The 19635-nt window shown below is 38.8% G+C and overlaps 1 protein-coding gene across 9 annotated transcripts in view; it reads right to left on the bottom strand.

The window, feature by feature from the left end:
* Positions 1–19635, bottom strand: part of TRIM9 (tripartite motif containing 9) — a 123417-nt gene that overhangs the window by 22774 nt on the left and 81008 nt on the right. For 7 of the 9 annotated variants that reach the window (XM_037832728.1, XM_037832729.1, XM_037832731.1 and 4 more), the window contains exons 4-6: positions 11534–11644; positions 10248–10401; positions 2591–2748 (exon numbers count right to left, since the gene is read on the bottom strand). In XM_037832728.1, coding sequence (XP_037688656.1) covers positions 2591–2748; positions 10248–10401; positions 11534–11644 — 423 coding nt within the window. The remainder of the gene's footprint in view (positions 1–2590; positions 2749–10247; positions 10402–11533; positions 11645–19635) is intronic. The other 2 variants (XM_037832726.1, XM_037832733.1) reach the window with 1 other exon arrangement.

Here is a 19635-nt window from a genome sequence, read left to right as displayed (position 1 = left end):
TCATATATGCAGATTGATTAGCATAGTGTGCGTACTTAGCGTGGGCCTGGCAGCTTAACAAATGGTAGCTATGAGCAGCTAGGATTAAAATATTAAAATTGGGTGCTTATAGTTAGGATCATGCTCCTTCTTATTATCTTGGCATTTCTGTGGTATATTATACCTACAGAGCTCTTTATCCATCCATATAGCTTGAAAAAACATGCTTGAAAACATGAGAGTGGGCATTCTGCTGTTTTTATAACTCTGCTGATAACTTCAGGAACTGTCACAAAAACTACACCCCAAAGCCACAGGAGTGTAGGTTTTCATCACAGTACAGATGGAAAAGGGAAGAAATGAGAAAGGGAGGGAGAATGATATTTCAAAGGCTTAAAATAAATCTTAGCATTATGCATCTTTAGCACAGGTTAAGCATTTGCCGCCCTCTTCAGCTGTACACTTTGAAAATTATGCTGGTGTAATGAATACAAATAATTTATATTCAAAGCACAGCCTCAAAATGACAGCTCTCCAGTTGAATGAAAATAAGATTGGGGTCTGGGATCACCTATCAAGTAATTTCTACTACAACAGTAACACAAGTCCGAATAGCATACCACTCATCCAGCGCTTCTCAAACTTTAATGTGCATATGAATCACGTGAGGATCTCGACAAAATGCAGTTTCTGATCCAGCAGGTATCTGGGGTGGGGTCTCAGATTTTGCATTTTAAATAAGTTCCCACGTGAAGCTGGGGCCGCTGGGGGAGGACCACACTTTGAGTAGCAAGACAAAAAGAATAAAACCTGCAAACAGGAGAGATCTAAGTAGCCTCTTCACCTGGGAACTTTGTGGAGTACTTATACTTTCTCACAGTGGCCTGTGACATAAGAGGATGGAACACAGACGAGAGAGCCATGCATTGGCCTGGAGGGATGAGAGACACTCAATGACTTATTTAAAGCTGTTGGGGCTCAAGGAGGAAGGAGGAGCCTGCTGATGCTAAGATTCTGAGCCTCACATTTGGGAGAAAGGACATTTGGTTGCAAGAGAGACAGAGACAAGTTTTGAAAGAAAATTATGGGGTTGTTTTAAAGTATGCTGAGTTGAAGGCTATTTCAGGAAATTTCTAGCCAAGAGGTAGAAATCTGGGGCTGACTCTCAGGAGAGAAGTATGAGCGAGCAAGATGGATTTGAGAGTTGGCAGCATTCAGGTGGATGTGGAAGTAAGTAAGGGGTGAGACTTGCATGGCAAGAGAGGTAGACCATAAGCCTGTCTAAATGTAGTACCTGGGAAGAAAATAACAGAATTATTTAGAGAATTGGGGAAACAAGGAGAATTGGTTTTATAGGAGAAAAAAATAAAGGCTCTGAAAACAAAACAAGAAGTGACAAGGCTGCCTAGACAGGGGTGAGAATCTGAGGAATAGATAGATTTTCTAAAGACACACACACACACAATACAAAAGACACAAACTGAAATGGAACCTGAGACCCTTACCTTGGAAAGGTGGAAACTTGATGTTTTTCATGCCAACAAATCAACGCACATGTATACAGGGCTTCCCCATGCAAAGAGAGAACTGGGAGGAGAACTGTAGAAGACATAGACTCTGCTTTCAAGTTTTTACACCCAGCTGAGCAGCCAAAGCACATTTGGGGAAGGGAGACCTTGAGAGGCCTTGTTCTCGAAAGTCAGAGGGCCAGGTTTGGCCATTGACAGCCTGAAGAAAGCACCTTCCTCAGGGGCCTGGGGTTTGCCTTTTAACGGGGTTCCATCTTTATCAGAGCAGGGACTGGCCTCGGTGCCAAGTAGGGCTGCTCCCTTGGGAGGCCCTGGGTACCTGGAGCTTCCAGGAAATAGAATATGGGCAAGACTACGGGGGAAAGGGCTGGGAAACAAGGTGATGGGACAGAATGATGAGCCTGAAGCTGTGTGTGTATGAGAGACAAGCAAACACATGGACACAGGCATTCACATGTAAATAATCAACTTGTAGGCTCCAAGGCCATGTTTTACCAAAAGGTCAACCTGTCTGACTTTCAGAGGAGACTATGAGCTTCCCCATTGGGTTAGGGCTCCCTTGCCTTGAGGAAGTAATAATCTCAGACAATGGTAAATTATATTAATATAAACAATAATGGTAATAATAATAGTGAATTCTGCAGGCTTGCAATGTGCTAGGCAGCATGCTAAACATTTTATATGGGTTATCTAATTGACAGGTAACAACAGTGCATGAGGTATATATTATTATTATTATACCTGTTTTACAGATGAAGACCTAAAGCCTCAGAGAGGTGAGAAATGTGATCAGTTGCACTATTTAGTGGTGGAGAGGGGATATGAATGCAGGTAACCTGACTCCAGAGCTTGCAATGTACTACATGTACTGTCTCTTAAGAAGGAAAGGGCAGTTTGCATTTGGAGAATTTTTCATCCATCTTTGATGGCACAAGTTGAGAGCCAGCCTAGCTGACGGGCATGCAAGCCCTGCTGGGATGCCCTGGGCCCAGGAGGGGCTGGAAACCAGGCATAAGACTCCATGGAAGGCTCTTTAAGGTAGTCACTGGTTTTAGATAACAATTCATAGGTTCTCTGCTTACCCGGAACTGACCGCCACTGCCATCATCCAGCTCCAGAATGTATCCATCGGCGGGCACCGTGGACAGAGGTGGCTGTTTCCAGGAAAGCGTAGCGCTGTTGTTGTGGGTGCAACACTCTTCCAGCTGTAGGATGGGGGTTGCTGGGACTGGAGAGGAAACTAAACAGAAATTAGTGTAACCCTGGATTCTGCTGAGTTGCAAACATTTTGTATCTTGGAATGACAAATATCCCCTTGATAAACACGTGGCTAGAAATAGCCAGTCCAAGGTGTGTGACAGACTTGCACAGGATCCTTCCCAGAGTCTCCAGCAGTGAGCCTGGTTCCTGAGCTCCTGTGCTGCCTTTTCCAAGCTCGAGGTGGCACTTTGCACCTTACTGTGGCAGAAGCTGGGGAGAGATGGTCGTGGAGCTGAAGCATTGTCCCTAAAGAAATGTTTTACAATGGGGCTGTATTTCCAGCCAAGACCACTAACGACTATTTAACCCGTAACATGGTTGACACCATGCTAACAAATTTATTGAGTTCTAAGTCAGTTTGTAATCTGGGGACTGCCTATTCTGAGAAATAACTCTGAAACCACTATATTCAAATCGTCTTTTTTTGTTTTTGTAAACTAGTTATGCTCCTCAAGGTGTTGTGCATATAAATGCATCTTTGAGGATTTAGTACCAAGTGACATCAACTGCAATCTCTCAGTTTCAAAGTTTCTGAAGAACCTGACTTTATTCAAAGCAGCTCTACCTTGCAAATGGCACTTGCACAAGTCCACTCTTTCAGCAATTATAGAATACTCTGCTGTGGGCCTGGGAAGTCAGTGTGGGCATGGGCAGAGAGAGTCAGAGTGTCTTCATGGCCTTGTGTTACTAGTCACAACATCCATTTTGAATGGAGAGTCCTTTATATTATTTAAAACTGCAGACCAGTTGAGCCTTCAGACAGATAGACATGGAAATGTTAATGAAGGAATCATCTCAGTCTTTAACATATGAACTCACTACATGTAATTGGACTGATGTTTTTCCCAATTGCTTAAATTTTTGTTTTAAGCACCAAAGCATTGATGTATTTCTTTAGCACTTTAATAAAAGAATAGAACAGCTTGGACCACGCCCAGGGACATTTAGATGAACAAATGTTAATCAGAGAACACTTGCTATGCTGTACCAACACTGGGCTCTTTTGTATCATGCACAGAATTAAATCTGCTCCTTGCCAGGCACCCCAACCAAAAAGATGGTTAATTTAACAGCAGTGTAGGAAATAGATTCTAAAGCAATGACTACAACAGAGATGTGAAGGTGAAGAAAAAGCAGGTTAATTATCTTACCCTTAAGAAAAGACTATCAAACAGTATAATAAAACCATGTCTGAGCTACTAAACCAAATATAATTAAATCAAGATGAGTGACCGGTAACTGGAGTCAGTCAGTTTAGGAATGGAAATCATGTTTCAAGTTGCCAATGGTGCATGGTTTGGATGGAATCATAGATAACCAGGGATGCTATGTCATCAAACGTCCCCAGAACCTCTGGATTTGGAGGAAAGGACATAATTTCATTCCCTTGTTCAATAAATAGACAACAGGACTGGAGGGAAAGAGGAGGAAACAGAAGATGGAACTTCTAATGATTCCAGTGGTCATTTACACATAAACAGCATAACATAGGACTTGTAATTGGAGGGTATACTTTAAGTCATTTATAAGTGTTAGTGACATACTTTGTCATTTAAAATTTGTTTTCCTTTTAAAAATGATACATTTAAACATTTTAACTGTGGAAGTAAAATATGACAAGTTTAAGCAAACCATTCTTCAAAGTTCTTCTGTAGACATGGAATGATTCTCCCTGGGATATTTGTTCTTAACTATTCTTATTAGTTAGAGACTACCATAAAACAATGTTTCCCTGCACTGTCTTATTTCACTAGCACCCCTACCATTTTCCCTTTGTTCATATTTCAGGCAAGTCTACATTTCATCAATTATAAAATCAAAGAATAAGATCACAAGACGATTTCAACTTGAATCATACAAATGCTTGCGATGTCTTTGATAAGAAACTCAAATTTCCCTGAGTAGACCTAGGTATAATTACAGAATTAATTGAAATACATCATGTCATGTGTAATTAAAACATTTTAAGAACTTCATTTGTAAGTCCTCAGTGGATATACTTTAAAAGACCAAAAGGATAAAAAAAAGTCTAACCACTCACTCATCTTCAGATCTTAATATTGTTCCAGATTTAAATAAACACACAAACACAGAAAGAGAACCGAATAAGCGAATAAACCCAGAGACATCTGCATGTGTCTAAATCTATATTTCAATGTGCTAAGAATTATTTTTTCTTTTTCCTTATTTATCTCCAAATGATGTCACATGTAAAAGGCAAATGTGACAAAATTACAGCTTCATTAGCAAAGACTAAGACTGACATTTAAGCAAAATAGACTATATGGTGGGTGTTATGTAACCCTATTTTACTTTATGAGGTATAAAATAAATGACATATAAGAAATCTGAAGTACTTGGAAATTAATTTCTTTTTTGTGGTTTGGAAATAGATAGCACCACAGTTTCTGGATTAAACTCTAAGAAACAGCATCTTGACCCAAAGACTTTCATCATCATTCCTGGCCATTTTTGTTTTTTCCTTAAGAACTAGTTCCTCCTGACTTGCTCAGAATTCTAGAGCTTCAGGCTAAAAATCTTCCTCTTAGATAGAAAGGGGTCAGTTATTCTTGTTGACTTCTTTGAAGAGGTCTGGTGGACCCAGAAGCCAAACTTAGCCTCTTTGCTTTACCACTGCTGTGGCTCAAAATTAAACTCTGCAAATGATGGTTTCTTATACCAAAGTTTTCAGACATCTTATCCTTCTAAGGCCACTCTACTTCTAATTGTATCTCACATTTTTCATTTTGTTTATTTTTTTTTCCTTCTAATCCTTCAGATTATGAACATTCCCAACCATCCAGAATTCCTTTGTGAAAGTAAATAGGAGAGTCATGAGACATTTGAAAAATGAAGTGAGCCTGCACCCTTGACATGCAGTAATTATCACAGGGGATGTTTTTGAGTATTTACTGGATGCCAGACACCATGGTGGGAGCTTCACATGTATTAACTCATTTAATTTTCACAATAATAATACAACGTATGTAGTGTTTATTAATCTCTATTTTGCAGGTGAGGAAACTGAGACCCAGAAAGGTTTCATGGCTAGTAAGTGGCAGAGCTGGGATTTGAACCCAAGTAGGCTAGAACCTTAGGCTGGTGTGCTAAGCATTGCATTATGCCACCAGTCTAGTTTGATAATGGCATATTACAGAAAAGTCCCCACATCTAATACTGAGAAATAAATTTTCTGGTTCCTGTAATGTGAATGATAAAGAGTCCCAAAAATTGCTGGTATAGATCAATGAAGTATTTTACCTTAAGAGTTATGGTTGTTGGGAACACACTTTTACCAAGTCATTTTCTCTGAAGTTTCATTTTTACTGTCATTCCTTTTCATGACAGCTAAACCATATAAGCAGCATTTGAAGAAAGTTTAAACTCTAGAGGAACTGCAAGCCATTTCTGGAAAGCTATCACTAGTACACTGTTAAGGATAAATATGAACATCTGTTTTGAGGGCATGCATTTTAGGCACCCAAGTCATCTGAGGATGAACAAACTACATGTGAGTCAAATTGTGGGCACTCATCTCCATCATGGCCAAACCTCTGGGTGCTCTTCCTCTGTGATTTATGGGTGCATCTGTTGAGATCAAACTGTCCTTGCCCATGACCTTGATGCATATTCAGGGCTCTTACATTCACCAAGAGTTAATGAAGATAAATGTGTCCTTAGGTGAATGAAGGCACTTAAAGGGATTAAAAGCCATTGGTTTATATGCCTCAAAGACTTGGTCCAGTGTTAGGTCATTGTTTCATCTTGGTTTAGAATGAACATACTGGCATTTCATTTCAACATGACTCATGAATTTGGTTTATTATGTGTACTTAGATAAATCTGGGTTAATTTTTTTCAGGGAGGGGATAGGTATCTGAAATCCACCTTTGACTATGCAGCTGAGTCCTTGGCAGACTAGAAAAGAACCTTAAAATTTAGTTTCCCTGACCTTGGAAAGAGTTGGCAATACCAACTTAGAATTAAGGAAAAATATTTTTAATACTCTCTGATAAAAAGAGAAAACAAAGCTTAATCTGCTGTTTTCTATAAATGTCTGAAAGATCAAATAGCACTCCCAGTAGTCTGCAAAGAGGATAAGGTAGTTTTCTAATCAAAATACAACCAAAAAATCTGTTACTCCAATTTATGGATGTTTGAACAAAGAAGGTGTCAGCATTCTCCAGATAGATCTCAATTGCTTGGGGGTAACATGGAATCAGAAAGAGGAGATCAGTTAAATTCTTAGCTAATAAGAGAATAACTTTAGGCAGTGCATTCCTGCTGAATACCAGCTGACCTGAGTGGAAATATTTAAAAACCAACATCAGACCTATCTTCCTTGGCATAAAAAAAAAAAAAGAAAGCATCTGAGATGAGATTTCAAAACCAGAGGGATGCTTGCTCAAATTTTGAGTTGGGAAGTGAACAGATATTTTAGTTATCAGTTTTGAGTCATAACTTTGCATATTTTAAGTAACTTTGAAATATTTTAACTTTCTACCAAAGTCCACTTAGCACAATGATAACATGAATATTAAATTCTATGTATGTTAATTTCGTAATGGTCTGATTAACACCATTCCAAATGCTGGTTAAATTTGGCCATTTGTACATAAATTTTGGAGTGCAGTTTTTTGAGATATTTTTACAGACAAGTTGTGAAAATGCAGTTATTAAACTAAGAATCTCTTTTTTTAAAAAAGCCTAACACCAAATCAGGAATCGTTGTGTATATTTTAGCAGATATTAAAGAGGCTACTAGGAATGGTCTTAATTCCAGCCAATTAAATTTTATTGCATCATGACATTTTGGCTTTTTCTTTCCATCCAAAGCATTTGACAGATAAAAATTATTCTAATTCTAAAAGAACTGGGTTCTCACTGAATTAATTAAATTTAATGAGCATAAAGCATATAAATGAACTCCACAGAGGGAAAATAATCAGAAGTAAATCAAATGAAGACAAAAGTGTTAAAAAGAAAAGGAAAATGTAATAGTCCAGTATCATACCAAATGGTTTGTAATAGTAACTTCATAAATAACTGTCCTGGTTAATATTGTGATCCCAGGGAAATTTTGCTGTGAGAGTGGTATGTGTTTTGGACTTTAGAGTATTTGGCATTCTCGGCTGTGTGTAGAAACTTTATGGTACTGTGCACACAGCTGTGTCCACGCTGATTTCTGTGTGCAATCCTAAATGGCCAGCTGTCAGCGGTGAAGTGACGGAGTTTTAGAAATGTGGTCTGTGATGCATAGCACATGAACCTACAGTTCCCACACCAAATGAAGGGTCTGTTCACTCCAACACAATTGTTACCATCCTGCCAACTGGCCTGGACTCCACTGTGGGCAGATGGACAGGACTCAAAACGACAACAAATGGAGGATTTGATTAAAGCATTCCAAAGCCCTGAGGCTTTTGCCTTCTAACTGCCCCCTCCTCCTGCTCCCATCACCAAGGCTAATTGGGTTGGCTTATTTTTTAGCTCTTCTGCGGAAAGCCCTTATATTGCCCTTTTGTGACACATTTTCTTTTCCCAGCTACTTGTGACATAACCTGATTTTACCTCTTTGAAAGAGCTGGATACAGTGAGAGGCTGATACAGGGGGATTACCTGGGTTCTTTACACTATTAGGGATGGCTTTATTTCACATACTTAAATAAAAATGTTTAACCAGCAAGAAAGAATTGCAGCAATAAAAATTAGATTTCTTAAGTTTAAGAGAGGAATTCAGCTATTTCTTAGAGAAACCATTTGGTAAGGCACTAGCTATCACAGCATAAACTAGGAGTTGTGGCTGTGGGTCCTGGAATCACACTCCCTGGGTTAGACTCCCAACCCCACTTCCCACTAGTTGTGTAAGTTCAAGCAAGTAACTTGGTCTCCCTGTGCCTCAATTTTCTTAGCTGCCTATTAAGGTTGTGAGAATAAAATGAGTTATTCCATATAAAGTACTTAGGAAAGTATCTGGTTCGGTAAATGGTCAACAAATGCTAAACATCTTTGTTAATCTAACAAAACCTTTTATTTATAATCTGTATACTTAACTCAAAAATTAAGGCAGCTTCCCAAAGCAATACATATTTAAAAAATGAGAAAATTGAAAATAAAAGAGAGCAAAACTCCATTAAAAGGATAAGAGAAATACATGTATCAGGTACTGGGATCAGTTGAACTGCGTGATGTGTGTGCTAAATACATAGCCCTAAAACTTGCTGGGCATGTGCTTATCTCTGTTTGATAAAAGGAAGCATGCAGATTTTCTGTAAGAAGCAAAATTGTTAAAGCACTGCATTCTAAGTGTCATTTATTATGTGTATGCTTAAATCAGGAGAAGCAAAGGTAAATCAAGTTCTTCAGTTTCGAAAAGATCAGAAAATGACAAAATGTTAGAGATGAAGAGCTGATTAGTGGTTGCCAGGCATTAGGGAGGGTGGTGGGGAGGGGTGTGGGTTTGACTCTAAAGGGAGCACCAGGGAGACTTTTGTAGCGATGGAATAGTTCTGTATCTGGATTGCAGTGGTTGTTAGAGATGTCCAATGTCGCTCTCTTGGTTTTGATGTCATAGTTAACAAGATGTAACAATTGTGGGAAACTGGGTGAAGGGCACATGGAACCTATTTGTACTGTTCCTTCAATTCCCTGTGGATGCACAATTATATCAAAATGAAAAGTTAAGAAAAAGATCAGAATATTCTTCAAATGGGTGTTACTCACACTGCCATAAAAATGTTGTTGCATGGATGGCTTGAGTTTTTATTTTTCTTTCAAAGCATTATTTTTCTTAAGATAATTTAAAACACTTGCACTTCTCCCCACCCTCCCCCACCCCTGCCAATCACAGAGAGTTCTTGTCACGTTCCTTAATCACACAGACTAATATTAAAGTTTATTTCACACTTTCAACTTCCTTCTGTATCCAGGCTTGCTTTTTCCTAATCAATACTGGCTGGCCATGATCCTGTCAAATTCCCACTGATTTATACTCAGCTGTTTGCTCATTATCTCTACCTATGTAGAAGCAGTAGCTTCAACTCTGGACTCCCATGATTTATATCAATATTTTTGGGTTTGAAGTTTTCATACTTTCTGTAACAAGATTTTATTTCTGTACAGTGATGTTCTCTCTCTCCCTACCTCTTTTTTGTCAGCTATTCCCTGATACAGAACATATGAAATCTCTAAGACTCTCAAAGAGACAAGCATTAAATTTATCTGACTTATAGAGAAGTAGGTCACACAGCTATAAGAGTACATTTTTATTACATGATAAGATAGAAGCCACTCCAGACTTTTGTAACATTAGCCAAAGGTAGGTGTGGGTTTACTTTCCCACCTATCAGGTGATTTATAAACCTGGTACCTGCCTTTGGCTTGCTGTAATTTGACACAGAGCCTTTTTTTTATCCTGTTTTAAGCACCAGTGCCTGCTCGGGACTTTTCTTTCTGACTCTGGTGGTCCAGGGTACATACCTTTCATCTGCACGAAGTCGAGCTGGTGAATGGATTGCAGCAGAGGGCTGTTGTCCAGACTCAAGTCAAAATCCGTGGTCATCCTGGGCGTGAGCGTGCCTTTTCCCCACTGATCCTCGGTCAGGTGCACTCTCCTTATGAGTGCATCAGAAATCTAATCACATCAAAGACCACAGCCTAAGAAATACACCACCACACTCCAAACACAACACTGCTCCTTGAGGCTTCCAGAGCGTTACCACCAAGCCGCCTTGGGACTTGCCCCCTTTCTGTCTGGGTGGAGTCGGTGTGGGTGGAGACTGTCAGGTCTAGGGTGACCCAGCATTTACCATGCAAATTTGGACACTTTTGAGAGTCCCAAGGGGAGACTCTAAATAATTAGGGGGGACAAAACCGTATATATGATCTCCATTTATGATTGATTAACTAAAAGTTGACAACTTTAAAGAATGATATATTACTGCTGAGTTAATTCTACTAGAACCAACAGCCTTAACCTCCTAAATTGAGGTAGGGGTATCCTATTAAGACTCGAAAAAGAGTTTTATAAAATAGGGAGGCTGCATTTGATAATCTGCACAATGGAATTTCCTTACATTTTAAGCATACCATCTTCATGGGATTATCATTTTATTCTTTGATAGAGAAACCTTTCATTTTTTTGTATTCGGACACTCTCTGTGTCTGTTGGCCAGTTTAGTAGAATGTGAGCTGGAAGGACTCTATCTCCATATTCCTCAACAAAAGTTCTCTTATCCTTGGGATCAAAACCTAAGTAGCATTCAGCTTACATCATAGTATCTCACTAAAATGATTAACACTGAAGAGATGATGAAACAGCCAAGGAGTAAAAACGCTTCGCCATATTTGGGAAATCACTGGCTTTCTAGCCAGTCAGGGGTGTTAAGGCAGAAACCCTGTGCAGCTCTATTTAGACATTTCCAGCTGACAAAACTGTCTGACATATATTAATGGAAAAGGACTCAATTCTTAGGCAAGTTTTCTACTTTGGAAAAACTTAGAGGAATTTTGTTTTCATGATTAAACAAAAGCATAAAACCAAAAATTAACCATATGCTTCTCTGTCTTGTAGCACATGGTGGCAGAGACTTCCAGGAAGTCCTTGGGAGTCAACAGCCACCCACATACACACTGCAGTGTGAGGGTAGGTGCCATTACAGAGGGACCCATGCCCAGTCAGAGCCACTGGGAATTTTTCCTAAGTATCCTAGACTCGATCTCATGAGACATTTCAGAATCTGAAACTGAAACTAGTTGACACTTACTTGCAAAAAGCCACTAGGATCATTTTCCTTAATCACCTCCAGGCAGTATTCCATGAGACCAGTGGTCTGACGCAATTTCACTGTGCAGTGGGAGATTTGATCTCGAACCACCTAGGATTGATCAGAGAACAGAATGGTCCAAAATGGCAGAGGGTAGAGAAGCAGCAGTACTGGCAAACTGGGACTTAGGAAAGTTTCTTCAAACCAGAATCCAGAAGCACCATGGAATGAAACAAAATTTATGAGAGTATTTTGTGGCAATGCCTGTGGTGGACAATAGCCCTGGAAAGCAGATTGGGCAATGGCTCTTTCAGGAAATCAGTAACAACAGGACCCGTCTGAAACGAACACAGATTTTGGAACCCTGTGATGCTGATTATCTCGGCACACCAAGAGACACCTTCCGAGGTCCCCTTTGCTCCACACTTCTGGGAAGCTGACTCTAACCTGAGCTGCTCTAAGAGGGAGGTTGTGAAGAATAGCCAAAGGAGTGGTAGCTCCTCGAGGTGCTGCTGCAGCTTCTGTTTTCTGAAAGAGCTAGCCCACCTTCCCCTGCCCTCTGGCAGCCCCTTCTAAAGAATAGGAAGTCATCAGCCAGATCAGGTTCCTTTCCCTTCCTGCCCTTACCACCACCCTTGGGAGGGTGACAAGAGTGCTGGAGGGCTGAGGTGAGGTTTGCTGGAAGTGAATGAAATAATGGCATGTGAGCCTGGGAAAGGGGATGGATGTAGAATAAAGTTTTGGGAATAACCCACTTAGAATCACTGCCTCATTTTGGAAAGTGGTTTTAAAGGCTACTCTATTTGCCAAGTTGTGATTCTGTGTTAACCTAGAAAGGCATCTCTCTGAACATGCAGTTTTTGCCTCTGGGGAGTTGTCTTTGCCAAGCATCAAACGCATGACATTGCTTGAAAAGTTTCTTTCTTCAGAGAGCTTTGTCTTCTGTGATCCTTGGTCAGTGACCCAAATCCTGAAGTGGTGCTTGAAGCACACAATGGAACAAGGCTTTTTCAGGAAACGTTAATCACTCACATCCTTCATATTTTTACTTCTTTGCAAAAGTCTCAAAGATATCTGGTATTCTGGATTTTATGCATAATAACTAGTAGATATCTTAATAACAATTTTTAAATGTTTCCCTTGTTTTCATTTTTAATTATAGATTTATTTTCCATTAAAGATTTACTACACCTATATTACAAAAAATTTGGAAAATGAATGAAAAAATCAAATAATCCTATCACTTAATGAAAAATTTTAAAGCACTTTGATATTTCCTTTCAGTTTTTCCTAAACTATGTTTATTTATGGTTGCAATCGCAGTGTATGACAATTTTAACCCCTCCCTCTCAATTGACATTTTATCATAAGCATTTTCCATGTTGCCACCCTCAAAAAATGTTATTGGCTCCAGAAATATCCCATTAAGAAGATAAGTCATCATTTATTTAACCATTACTATTCCCCTATTATTGGACATTTATTTTCTTCCTAATTTTTTGACAATGCATTCATTATTGCTGTTCCCCCTCCTTTTTTGATGGATCATTTGTTATTCCTTTTTTACTTTCAATAATAATTAAAATGAAAAGTAAAATTTAGGGTTTGACATCTCTTTATCAGAATAGGTGAAAGAAACCAACTTTGATGTGAATATTTTTTGTTTTGTGATTTTTTTGAGGGGTTGTTAAATTTAAAATTTGTTGGTTGATTTATTTCCCTCTGATATACAGTATATTTTTGACAACCCATCACAACCATCTGTTCATCTTGGCACATGGAATACAAATTATTTTATTTTATTCTTTAGAAAGTAAACAGGAAGTTTAGGTTTCTGCTTCTTGGGACAAAACCACACGTAAAACATTTTAAAAAACGTGAGACAGATGACTGACAGCTAATCTGCTACTCTTTTGTGCTGTATGAAGCTAACTAAACTGTTCCCAGAAGATGCTTTTTTACTCTAGTAGCCAACGTACCAATGCTGCTATGTACAGCAGTCATTATTTATTATTCAAAGGACATCTGTCCTAGGACTATGGATAACTGACTGGCTCTGAAAGTCTGAATAACAAGCACATACTGAATCTAAGCATCGTCACCTAAAGTGAGCCTACTTTTGAGACAAAATAGACTGATTTTCTGTGTTTACTTTCCAGAAAATTCAGCTCAACGATAATTTTGTGACTTAAATGTGCTAGAAGAAATGCAGTCCTCATGCTTCATAAAATTCCATGTTGGTTTCTATAAATTTCCTTCTCAAAGAGGTTCATTTCTTGTGTTGGCGGTGATGAAAGAGCTGTCTGAGTGTTGGGGCTCTCTGCCCACCCTTAGAAAGTCTAATTGTTGCACTGCCAAGGAGGTGGTGAGTTTCAGCAGGGGTCTGCTTGAATTCTATGGCTCAAGCTTCTTATAGGGACTCTATAGGGTTCTCAATCCCACTGTTGCTATAATTGATTTTGGTCCATCGTTTTACTTTTTAATCAGTCATTCCACAATGATCACAATAACCTATGATAAAAATCACAATAACCTATGATAAAAATCACTGCTAAAATAACCAAACTACTTGGTTCCCAGAAGCAGCAATTTTGGCTTTGTTGTTGTAATTGACTTTTAGCTTCTGAATTAATTTAGCAAGATCTCCCACCTTGTGAAAGTCAGACAGATAATTAGATTTTTTCAGGGTATAAATACTTTTTCTTTAGTTGAGTGTCTTTATTTGCTCTCTTATTTGCTAACTTCTTCAACCTACATTATTTCTACTACTTATTTATTTCTACATTAGATTTTTTTTTTTTTTAATGGAAAACAATTCTTAGGAAGCCATAGGAAGCAAGACTTGTCACTTTTCCCCTTGGGTTACCCATTTCTGTATCCTTGGCACTGGAGATACCGTTGGCATCATGTTTACAGCTTGCAGGACTCAAATGTTCCTTTCTTAGGAAATGTGCAAGCTGCAGAAATGATACAGATAGGGACTGAGAAACCTATCCTCAGGTTTTCATCTGCTCTCATGGGACAATGAACTAAACTGTAGTCCATAGTTTAAGAGAAGCCTTTCACAATTTTTTATTAGCAGAGTCACCATCTGTTCTGGGTGGCAAATGCCTATCAATCATTTGAACAGTTTTATTTTCTTAAGTGGAAAATTTATAAAGGTCACTTCTTGGGTCAGGATATGACACTGACATCTACTAGGAAAGAGTAGTCTGAGAATGGAATATCATTTCCCTTTGAATTCTCAGACTTTTTTTCAGAAGCATAACACAACACATGATAGCTTATATAATTCAAATGTAAAATTTTGTTCTGCCTATTGACAACCAAATTTCCCTATCTCATCCTTAACAGGCCAATCTCCTTCCTCCAGTCAGCTCATATGACACATTCAGCAGCAAGAACTAATGGTGAGTTAAGGTGACATCCATTATTTTATGCAACTTTGACCTTGACACTGTTCCCTCAACCCCATTTACCTCTCCATCTTACATATGGCTCTTCTTAAGTTTTTCTTAATTTCTTCTTTTTAATAAATACTTTTCCCCACACTACTCTCATGGGTTCTGGAGGGATATCACTACTCCAAGTAAATACTAACGTTATTTCTCTCTCTCCTATTTTAAGAAAACAATTTCCCTAAGTATAAGGTGATCCTTTTTTTTTTTTTTTTCTACTTAAGAGGCAACTAGTTTCAAACTGCAAGCTTGAAAAATTTGCTCTCCAAGGGTCCTTCAGGTCAGTGGTGGGAGTTTCTTCGTGTTCTGCCACGTCTTGAACCAAGATGCTCGACTGACATTTTGAATTTACTCATCTGTGGGTCATACATGAAGTGCTTTGGCTATTAGAGTCATCTGGTAAAACAAAGAATTCCTTTTTTTTTTTTCTATAACAGAATGCTATTTACTATATTATCATTATATTCACTGAAACTTAGAGGCATTTAAATTAGGGAAGAACATTTTTAATTTCTCACATGCGACCATTCCCCCACATGGTTTCAGGCAAATATCTTTTCCTGTTCCCACCCTCTCTATTAGTGTTACTAATTTACCCACATCAGCTTCTAATCATTTCAATAAGTATGAGGCTTTGAGTTGTTAATCAAGAAAAGGTCATTTAGACCTATTAATAAACAAAACACTCACCTGTTTTGAGGCATGCTTGAGATTTTAACAGTAAAGCAGTGAACTTTCTATTCCAGAAGTGTGAATGCCACCAACTGCCTCTAGTAGAATATGCAAAGCATGGCCTTGGGGTATAGAATACTGTATCCTTACACACACAAGTTAACCAAGGAAGCTGTTTGGGGAGACTGACATTGGTGATGCTCCAGCCACACAGGAGAACAGTTGCAGGGGACCACATGACGCATGAGATATGGTGTTTTATAGGGTGTGAGGAGAGGAGGATACGGTGGATTACTCCATCATCTTCCAAGTCTGCGCTAAGCACCTTCTGGAGGCAAGGAGTGCCACCCATATCTGGGTTTAGGCACAGGGTATAAAGAAGATCTCTGACTGCCCTTCATTGGCACTGCTGAAGGAGGGATGGCTCGAGGTGCATCCTCTCACCTAGGTGAGCCCCAGCTGTGTGAGGTAGCTTACTGCCGATTCTGCAGGGGACCCTGCTTTCACATATGGCCACTCTGTGACTTTTGCTCCTCCTCACAGGGAAGCAAAGGACCACCGAGTTTGCCAAAGGAAACTAACTGAAAGGTATTTACCATTAATGATGTGTTTGCTGTCAATAGTAATTGTGGTTAAATTATTAAAATTGCCCCCTGCAGACCTGCTGAGGGCAGCTGAAGGTTTCAAATTGTTCTAGCATGCCTAATTTTTCCAAATGTATGCACTGTAATGAATTAACTGGACTCCTTGCCATTTGCTTTACTGGGACTGAGTGTATTATGGCTTGAATTTGTTGTGTTTACTTTCTGCTTATGGCCATAGCCAGTCAAATCATATCTAATTATTTTTAAATTCTTCATGAGCTTGGGGAGGTTTCCCCCTTCCTTTCTTCCTTCCTTCCTTTCTTCCTGCCTTCTTTCCTTCCTCCCTCCCTCCCTTCTCTTTCTTCTTCTCTTCCCCTCCCCTTCTTTCTCTATCTCTTTCTCTCTCTCTCTCTCCCACTTTCCCTCTTTCTTTCTGCTGGTCTGAATAAAAGGATTGTTTGCCCACTATGAAGCTATGGCAAAAAAGCTGAAATCAGTTTGACAATATATTGTTAGATATATTTGACAATAATATTCTTAATGTGAATCTGTGCTCCTAATGATACAGCCATAAAATTAACTTTTTGCAAGCATAATGGGAACATAGCATTCCCATGGATAGTAAATAATAACAAAGATAAGGATGATAACGGCAAGGATTCTAACAAACCCCAACGGTACACTAGCACTCAGAATCTATAGATAACTACCATTTGCACATGGAGATACTCTGTAAATATTAAAGCTCTATAACAAAGTAAGCTTTAACATTATCCCACAGCATCTCCTCTGAGTAATTTTGTTGGCATGCTAAATTTACTAACCACACATAAAAATTAAAGATTATATTTTTTCAGAATCTTTCTAAATAACTATATAGTTTTCTTTTTTCATAGGATCTTAGAACTGAAAGATTACCAAGAAGCCACCTATCACATTGTACCATTCAATGTATTAATTTATTCTAAAATATTAGAGAGTTGAACACATTTAAGCTGATTTCAGAATTATTTCAAATTTTGAATTTTACATAAATCAAAATAATTCTTAGATATTTCTTCAGACTAACCAAAAATAAAAATGACATTTGTAAAGTTTCCAAAGAAAGCATAGATCTCATTAATACACATTCTAATTTAAGTGTAGTCACAAATCCCCTGTGAGAATCACAGATGTGAGGGCATTCTAGGGCCTTATTCAGCTAAGGAAAACCTGGGAAGGATGTGAACAAAATATACAGATAGGACAAGAAATTTGGTGATCCAGTTTACTCTGCTGATTGTCAAAACATTGCTCAAGTAGTTCCAAAATTTGAGTTAGTAATATTTCTTGAAAGCTCAAAAACATTTTTCCCTTCAGTAGCTTCTGGAATCTGCTTTAGTTCACAACATCCTGAAAATGCTCCTGGCAATTTTTTCAAACCACAGAATAGTATTAACAGTAATTTACATTTTAAACACTGTTCCTAAAATACGGTTGCATTTGCATATGTCTCAAGGCCTCCTCTCCCCCCTACTTTTTTGAGCTTTTAAAAATAGCTCACTAAACTTTGTGAACTATAGGGAGGATAAATTCAGGCCACTAAAGAATTACCCAGGTTCACAGACAATCCCACCTATTCTTTTAGTTTCCCAGCTGCTAAAACAGATACCATTCAATGGGTTGGCTTAAACAGTGGGAATTTATTGGCTCACAGTTTTGAGGCTAGAAGGCCAAATCTAGTTTCCCCTTGAAGACTGTGGCTTTCTGGGACTGATGCCAGAGATCCTTAGTCCTTGGCTTTTCCATCACATGCCAATGTACATGGCAGCATCTTCCCCTCTCTCTTCTGGGCCATTTTGACTTTCAGTTTCTGTCTATTCCCCATGGCTTTCTCTCTGTGTCCAACATTCTTTGCTTATAAGGACTTAAGCCATATTGGATTAAGGCCCACTCTCATTCATTTTGGTAACACCTTAACTAGTAATAACCTAGGCAAGTTGATGCATGAAATTAACCATCAGAGTCCTTTCTTTGTCAACTTGGCACCCATATACATCTCCTTAAACAATACTTAAACCTTAAGAAAAATCGTTGTCACACTATCACCTAACATAAATTCAACTGTTCTGTGTACAACAGGGAATGCACTAATCCTTTCCGCAGAAGATGATGCAAATCCTTGGATAATATTCACTCTTAAGCTTGACATTCTGTAACTTATATACTATGATATAAAGTTAATACAACTTATGCTACATGATAAGGGAATAAGATAAGGGAGAAAAATGTATTTGCTTTATGTACATTTGCAAACATATTCATAACAAAACATGGAAGAAACATTCATAAACTTACAATCTTCATTTCTGCAATTGGTCATGTGGATATAACTTGTATTTACAACCACCTTCCTCCATTACCCATTCCATGTTTCCTTTACCCTCAGCAAGCACCTCAGCTAGTCATGGTTCTTTGCTTGGTGGGGTGACTCAAACCTTCATTCCTGAAGTTTCTGGGCCATTGGAAGTCCTGTCTGGATTGGGTTGTTGCATTTTTCTATTGACTTTATCAGAGGGCATGGTAGTATTAAGGGATGCGCAAGGGAGTCTCCTGTATGCCAGGAAGACTCTTCTTTACCTCCATAGTGTAGTAGCAATTCTATCTCCCCTTGATAATCAAGATCAATCATCCCAGCCAGAACAGTAATCCCCTTCTTTGCCTGTTGATTCAGAAGCATGAGGAGCCCACTGTGGATGGGTGGCAGTCTTAACTTCCAGTTCAATGGAAGCATTGTTGTGTCTCCTAGTGGAAGCATTCTTCCTTTTGGAAATAAGACCTGTAGACCAGCAGAGCTTAAGATTGAGAGGACTGGGAGCAAAATATTTTTCTACTGGATCACTAGGAGTGATAGTGAGTGGTGCCACTCCCATTTCCACCTCTTGATTCCTGGAACTGTGAATCCTGGCTATGGGAGAAACAGCACCAAATGGTAGACACTGATTTAGAGCATATACAGCCACCTGAAGAATACTGTCCAGTCCTGCAAGGTTTTGCCATCCAGTTGGCACCATAATTGAGTCTTCAAAAGGCCATTCCACCATTCTATCAGTCCAGCTGCTTCAAGATGAGACAATCACACCTATCTATGGGCTAATTTTACACTATGAACTATTGTATTATGGCAAACAAGCCTCTGGGAGTACTTCTTCAGTATGCTGAATGAAACCATATTTCCAGTCATTCTCTCTCAGTGATGAAATAATAATAGCTAATATTTATTGAGTACTGTGCTAAGTGCTTTTCAACTGTCTATGAGGTGAGTGCTACTACTATTATTTTACACACAGGTGAAGAAATCAAGCCACAGAGGGGTTACAAGACTTGCCCAAGTTTACAAACTCAGTAA

Source organism: Choloepus didactylus, chromosome 4 (assembly GCF_015220235.1).
Source record: "Choloepus didactylus isolate mChoDid1 chromosome 4, mChoDid1.pri, whole genome shotgun sequence".
In the NCBI taxonomy this organism is placed as follows: domain Eukaryota; kingdom Metazoa; phylum Chordata; class Mammalia; order Pilosa; family Megalonychidae; genus Choloepus; species Choloepus didactylus.
The sequence above is the reverse complement of the archived record's forward strand: the minus strand, read 5'-3'. Positions and strand labels throughout refer to the sequence as shown.